The following is a 7,088-nucleotide window of genomic DNA, read 5'->3' on the forward strand; positions in this document are numbered from 1 at the left end:
AGATATATATACATATATGCTATTATATATTTTACATTTAAATTTAAAATTTATATTTTATTATTCATATTTTCGTACTTGGATTGCCTTTTGCTTCAATTAAAAGAAAGATTGATATAATTATGTGTAAATTTGTATTTTTAAAGAAAGAGAATTACAATATTTGAAAAAATATTTACAATACATAAAATAATTTAAGATTTTAATTATTAATATTTAATAAATTTTAGTATCATTAATGCTTAATTTATTTTTTTTTTCAAAATTCATTTTCAAAACCTTTTTCTCATTGACAATGAAATGACATTGACAACCCTTCTTTTATTTTGCAAATTCTAAAATATTTATTTATGCCTACTATTATTATTATTTTATATTAAGCTTTGTCCACAAAATAATCAATTCATCAATCATTTGAAAGGAGAGATCGCTGTGCGGAGGAGGAAGGAGGAAAAAGAGCAAATTAAACCCCCACTGCCACTCCTCTCTCTCTCTCACACTTTCTCTCTCTAAGGTGATTTGATTTTCTCATCTGGGTTTTCTTTAATCTTTGAGTTCTGTGCTCACATCATCTCTCAACAAACTGTTCATGCAATTTGTTTTATTTATTAATCAAACCAAGTTTGAGTTTTTAATCTCTTTTATCTAGGGTTTTGTGATCTTGCACTCTTTCTTTGGTGATTCTTAACTTGTGTTGTTATAAGATCATAATTTTATGGTGATATATGTGTATATATGAATAATGTGATGTTTCTTCTTGAATGGGAGTGTAGATTCTTGTTGGGTCTTTGATGATGCATTTGGGTTTTGATTTGTTTTCCCTGATTCTTGATCTGTAAATATTTCCCCCCTTTTACCCTCTCTCTCTCCCTCTCTCTCTCTCTCTCTCTCTCTCTCTCTCTTTATATATATATATATATATATGTATTTATATCCTTTTCTTTGGTGTGCAGTACAGGCAAATGCTTTGATTCGATAGTTATCTGTTTGGTTTTAGCGTCCTTTCTTTTTAATGCTTGGATAAGTTATTTGATCTTTCTTCTTTGATGAGATGAGTCATTGGTATACTGTCTAAGATTTGTTTCTCTCTCTCTAAAGTTTCTATCTTTATTGGAAAAGGGAATTTGTATGGTATGTCAGGTGTTAGACTTTTGATGTTTTGGGCATAAAACAACAAGGTGCACCAATTTCTTTAGATGCCCATTTTGATACGATTTTGTGGGTAAGTGGGTTGAGGTTTTATCTGTTAAGTTCTTGTCTTGTAGGGTTCTTTTAGGGTTTTAATAAAGAGAAGGAAGGATAGGCGATTAACATGCTCATTCTCGCTCTCTTGCCTCCTTCTAAATTGGCCGCTTCAGATGTTGTTCTTTCACATACTGGGGTGTACTTGTTAGATCATTTTGATGTTCACCTGTATCCTGTTTACTGATGTTCTTTGGCTCAGGTTTAAAAAGCAATGCTGATTTTAATGTTTGTGTGTGGCCTGGTAAATTGAAACTCGGTTCCTCCAAGATAGTTTGAATTTTGAAACTTGTGTGGCCTAGCATTGTTCATTTAAGGATTTTCTTTTTAATCATTACTCTCGCTTTTCTAATTTATACATATGTGTTTATGTGTATGTATGATTTATTCAGAAAATTAAAATCCTACTATTATCCAGTGGCTTGATTTTAAATGTTGCAGTGATATCACAAATATTGAAGCAATTTATTGTGATGGTCAAATGACACTTTGGTTGTTTGCATAAACTTGATTTGATGAATGTTTAGTTTTGGAAAGGATCATTCTGTTTGGATGTTCCTCTTGTTCTCTTCACTTGGCTTTTGTGTAGTAAGGGACATTGATTTAATGTAGAGGATTGCAATGTCATTTATAGTGCATTCTATTACATGTAATTTAAACACCGTTTATTTGTCTTCTTAGGAGTTTTATTTATTGTTTTTTCAATAATCAAAAAATTGGTTTTAACACATAATTTTAGTTTGGATGCATTCTCTTTCTTAACCCATGCAATTGTAACCACTCATTATATTGCAGGATTTCCTGTGGTGGCTGAAGCATTTCTCTTTGAAAACTATAATTGGAGAAGTTCTTGCACATCATTGCCAATTCTGAGAATCAGCTACGTCTCGGAGGTCTTTGACGACTGCCTTTATTTGGGTGTCTATGGTAATGTTCCCGGTTTTTAGAACATAATTTTCTTTCTTGAGTGTTTCGGATGCTTGCTGAGTTTCTCCATGACAATTAAAGAAAATTATTCTTTTCCCCAAAATGTGATGTGTTATTGCACGAGTAATGGAAGGTTTAAACTTGAATGAGCTGGACTGTAAAACCTATGTTTGAATTATCTATTGCATTTTGCAGTGGTTAGTTAAAAATGCTTTGTGGTTGATTGGATTTTTTTGTTTTTTTTGAGTTGGATGGTGACACATGTCTTGGTTTTGTGATAGACATCTTTTGCATCATGTTCTAAACTTCTCAACTAGGGCATATGTGCCAAACTTAGCACTTTGTTGTACAATGAATACTAAGATCCCTTTCAGTCAAAAAGGATATAAATTCAGAGCTTTTCTGTCTGTAGAATTCATTAATTGACATCAAGGAATATTCTCACAAACATTACTTGTTGGATTATTGTGGTAGGCAACCAATGAAAATCTTCCACCGAACGTCATTAAGCAACTTGCGAAGGAGTTGAAGAATCTTGATGAAACTCCTCCGGAGGGCATTAAAGTAGGTGTTAATGATGATGATTTTTCAATCATATATGCTGACATTGAAGGCCCAGGTATGTTATTTTCACTCAAACCTTGTATGATCATTAAAGGTATTTATTTTTTAGACTGACCAAATATCAACCTTGCAGCTGGAACTCCCTACGAGAATGGTGTTTTCCGCATGAAATTGATATTGTCTCATGACTTCCCGCATTCCCCTCCCAAAGGTTTGTTGAGGCTTATGAGTTAAGAGAACTTATTTCACCAAAGGTTGTGACATTTGTCTTTCCTTTGGCCTGTAAGTAGTTTAAATTGATTGAGGTGTGAACTTAAAGAAAAATTATATATTATATGTTGCAGGACTGCCATTTTTGACATGAGTTTTACTCATGTAGTGTGATCATATACCATTCATAACCTGTCTTTTGTTTCTTTCAATCTAATCTTTCTATATTTCGTTCTTTTTTCCCTTTCTCATTCTTATCTCTATTTTTTTGATGGTCAGTAACCTTTCTATATTTCATACTTCACTACTCACAACTTGTTGATTCTTTGTTTGCCTGCGTCTTTAGATCCGGTGTATATATAGTTGTGTGATGATTAGTTTACCGTGCGGATCTATATATAGTTTTTGCATCCCCCAGCCCTTCTGTGACTGGTGGCAGAATGGTATCGTTATCACCGTCTCCCAGTGTATATGGCAGTGGAATTTCATATATTTTCTGAATATTGCTTGCTTGGCTTCAAGAATTTTGTTAATGTTTTGGCCATAGTTGGTGGAGTGAAGATTTGAAAAGGATTTAGAGAAGCATGGGCAATTGTGCCAGTTGATTTCCTGGTTAAAATGATCTTGTTGTCCACTCTTTATGGATTAGCATGCTCTGTGAAATTCTTGGCTCTCAGTCTGCTCTGTTGCAGTTTTTAAGATTTCTGTCTTTTCAAGAACAAATTATTCATCATCAATCCATTCCCATATGTTGAATCCTCTGTGAATTTTATTGTAGGTTACTTTCTGACTAAGATTTTTCATCCAAACATTGCAACAAATGGTGAGATTTGTGTCAACACATTGAAAAAGGATTGGAATCCAAGTCTTGGGTTACGACATGTTCTGATTGTAAGTTGATGTGCAGTTTAGAGTACTAGTTTTGTTTCACTTTGATGCAGAGACCAGTAATTTGTTGAACCCATCAATCCTCTAGAGATTTTTGCATTCACATGGCTTGTGTGCTGGTCCGATTATCTTCTCATTAAGCTCTTATATTTGTTATATATCACAGGTAGTCAGGTGTCTACTGATAGAACCATTTCCAGAATCAGCTCTGAATGAGCAGGCTGGCAAGATGTTGCTTGAAAATTACGAGGAGTACGCCAGGCATGCTAGGTGATACATTGCCACTATGTCATTTGTTTATTTTTTATTTTTCTGAAAATGTGAGACTTCTGCGTGATTGATCTCAGTGGTTATCAAGACTGAACCCATCATGAAGGTACGTTATTTAAAAGGGTAAATTACACTGACCTCCCCTGAGGTTTATGACAATTATAGAAGCCTCCCTTGACGTTTCTAAAAAAACACTAACCTCCCTTCAGGTTCAATTTTGAATTTCACTTTTCCCATCTGTTAGTTGTCTGTTAATAGTACTAACAGATGTTGATCAGATCATCACAAATTTTCATGTCATTCCCAATTTTGCCCTTATTTATGTATGTAGACATAAATAACCTTAACTTTATAGTAAATGACAAAAATACAAAAAATGTGGATGAGAACTGCCTTTAAAGAAAGCAGCGGTCATTATGTGGTTGCTTTTCTTCGGTCCTTAATTTTGTTCTAGATTCAACACTTGTTTTAGGACTAAATCCCCTTCGGTCCTAAAACAGGCACACAAGGTAGCGATGTTGTATCGGTAGCTTTTCCTAGAACACATTGAGCTGAACACTTGAATTATTTGACCGACCAAGGTGTCATCTGCCATGTTTGGTCCTTAATCAGCTATTGTGTTTCCTATATTGGCCTTACTTCCTATAGTTGTGAAGTTTTCCTCATCATTGGAAATGCGTAGTTAAGATGGAGTTTTGGTTAACTTGTCATGAAGAAGATATAAATGGAACAGTGCTAAACATTACTCTTGGTTAGCAGCCATGTCAGCAAGAGTTGAATTGTGAAATTTCCAATGTTTGGTTGGGGGCTAATACCCTCTGGTTCTCTGTCTGGCGAAGTTCATGTGTCACCGAATTGTTAAATTGTTTCTTGCAATAGATTGGTGTTTCCCTTGAAGAAAATGGTTACTTCTGATGAAGTTTGGATTTTGAAAGAAATATTATATTGTTTCAGCACATTAGAAGATTATGTCATGTTCACGATAGTAAATATGGTGTATACATGGTCTATACGATTGTATCATATGTGCCTTGTATGGATTTCTACTCATGAATTTACGGGTTGTGTTGTGTTTCTCGCTTTACAGACTGTACACTGGAATTCATGCTCTTAAGCAAAAACCAAAGTTTAAATCAGGAGCTATTTCAGAGTCGACCACTGCCTTGAATGTTGACCAGTCAAATACCTCAGTTCTCAGTGTTGATGAGAAGAAAGCAAGTTCTGGAGCTGCATTACCATTGCCATCACCATTGGCTTCAACTACAACATTCACCAAAGGGGGAAATGGGCAGGATCAGCCAGCCTCGGCCTTGAATTCAACAACCGAGACCGGAGTTAGCAGTGACTCAGTGGCGGCACCACCACCGGTGACACAAAAGAAGGAAGTTACGTTGGCAAAAGTTCAGGCAGACAAAAAGAAAATGGACGCAAGAAAGAAAAGTCTGAAGAGATTATGAAGTTTGTTTTATTGATCTGCTTGGTGGATTTTGCTGCTGACTTTGTGTTGTTTGGCTGAAAGATATTGTTATGTATTGAATATATAAAAATGAAGCAATGGATTAGCCAGACTTGTTTTCTGTGGTGTTGCTTTTTATTAACTCCAATTTAGTGAATTATGCCATTTCAAAAGCTTTACTTTAATAATGTCTTCTTTTTTTTTTTCTGTTTTTTTTTTTTTTGTTTTTTGTTTTTGATGGGAGTAAGGAATCCTAGGGCTTGACCCTGGGTTGATAATCATTGCTCATACTTTTCATACTTTTAATTTTTTGCTTTATAGAATCATTTTTCCCATTAAGGATTGGTTTGGGATGTCTTAAAAAAATGCACTTTTTGACTTATTGGTGGGTTTGGGTTGAGTTTGGGTTGGGTTTGATGTGATGTGTTAGAGAGGTGATGTGATTTAAATAAGATGATGTGACTTAAATAAGATAGTGACTTTTTGACTTTTTGACTTATTTAGTACATGCCAAACTAGCCCTAAGAATCTGCATCATATTTAGTTCCTTTGAAAAAAAAAATTGTATTAAGAATCCAGATTGTGCCCTTGTTTTGTAAATGGTTATATATATTTTTGAGAACTAGTAAAATGATAATTCTGAGAAAAATTAGCAATTTAAGTTTGGCATTTGTTTTGCCATCACACCTCTTGGTATTAAAATTTCTCTTAGACATTTATTTATTTTTCAATAATAAATTAATGTTTTTGTTGTTATCCTTGTAAGAATACTCAGGTATCTTTTGTCAGTTTTTTTTTTTTTTTTTTTCAAAGATAAAATGTTAGTATATGTATGTTAATAAAGTTAAATTACAACTTAAAGAAACCGCTGTTGAGCTATCAGCTTGAACCCTAGTCTTTCGACTCACCGCATCCTAAGGTACGGTTACATGCCACTTGGCCACAAGGGCTCGGCATCTTTTGTCAGTTTATTGGAGGCTGAAATGGATTTTTTTTTGCATAAATTATTTTTTGAGTTGGGGATGGGATATTATTTGTTGTAAACTTAAACTGAAAGTTGATAATCTATAAGCATAATTTAAAATTTTGTATTAAGAATCCAGATTGTGCCCTTGTTTTGTAAATGGTTATATATATTTTTGAGAACTAGTAATATGAAAATTTTGAGAAAATTTAGCAATTTAAGTTTGGTATTTGTTTTGCCATCACACCTCTAGGTATTAAAATTTCTTAGACATTTATTTATTTTTCAATAATAAATTAATGTTTTTGTTGTTATCCTTGTAAGAATACTCATGTATCTTTTGTCAGTTCAAAGATAGAATTTTAGTATGTTAGTAAAGTTAAATTATAATTTAAAAAAGCCGCTGCTGATCTAGCGCAACTCGAACCCAGACTTTCGACTCACTGCACCTAAGGTACGGTTACATGTCACTTGGCCACAAGGGCTTGGCATCTTTTGTCAGTTTTCTGGGGCTGAAATGGGTTTTTTTGCATATAAATTATTTTTTGAGTTGGGGATGGGATATTA

General features: G+C 33.8%; 1 protein-coding gene across 2 annotated transcripts; it reads left to right on the forward strand.

Annotated features, from left to right (window-relative positions):
- The first annotated feature begins 261 nt into the window (after positions 1–261).
- Positions 262–5,742, forward strand: UBC22 (ubiquitin-conjugating enzyme 22). 2 transcript variants are annotated; one of them, XM_082893212.1, is made up of 7 exons: positions 262–514; positions 2,038–2,169; positions 2,644–2,788; positions 2,867–2,944; positions 3,722–3,834; positions 3,998–4,101; positions 5,189–5,742. In XM_082893212.1, the coding sequence occupies exons 2-7, from the start codon at positions 2,167–2,169 to the stop codon at positions 5,556–5,558; spliced, it is 813 nt and encodes a 270-aa protein (XP_082749338.1). In that variant the 5' UTR covers positions 262–514; positions 2,038–2,166; the 3' UTR covers positions 5,559–5,742. The 2 variants fall into 2 exon arrangements, with proteins under 2 accessions (XP_082749338.1, XP_082749339.1); XM_082893213.1 differs by lacking the exon at positions 262–514 and adding an exon at positions 957–1,222.
- Positions 5,743–7,088: the final 1,346 nt, after the last annotated feature.

Source organism: Camellia sinensis, chromosome 10 (genome assembly GCF_055761805.1).
Source record: "Camellia sinensis isolate YWXY chromosome 10, ASM5576180v1, whole genome shotgun sequence".
Lineage (NCBI taxonomy): Eukaryota > Viridiplantae > Streptophyta > Magnoliopsida > Ericales > Theaceae > Camellia > Camellia sinensis.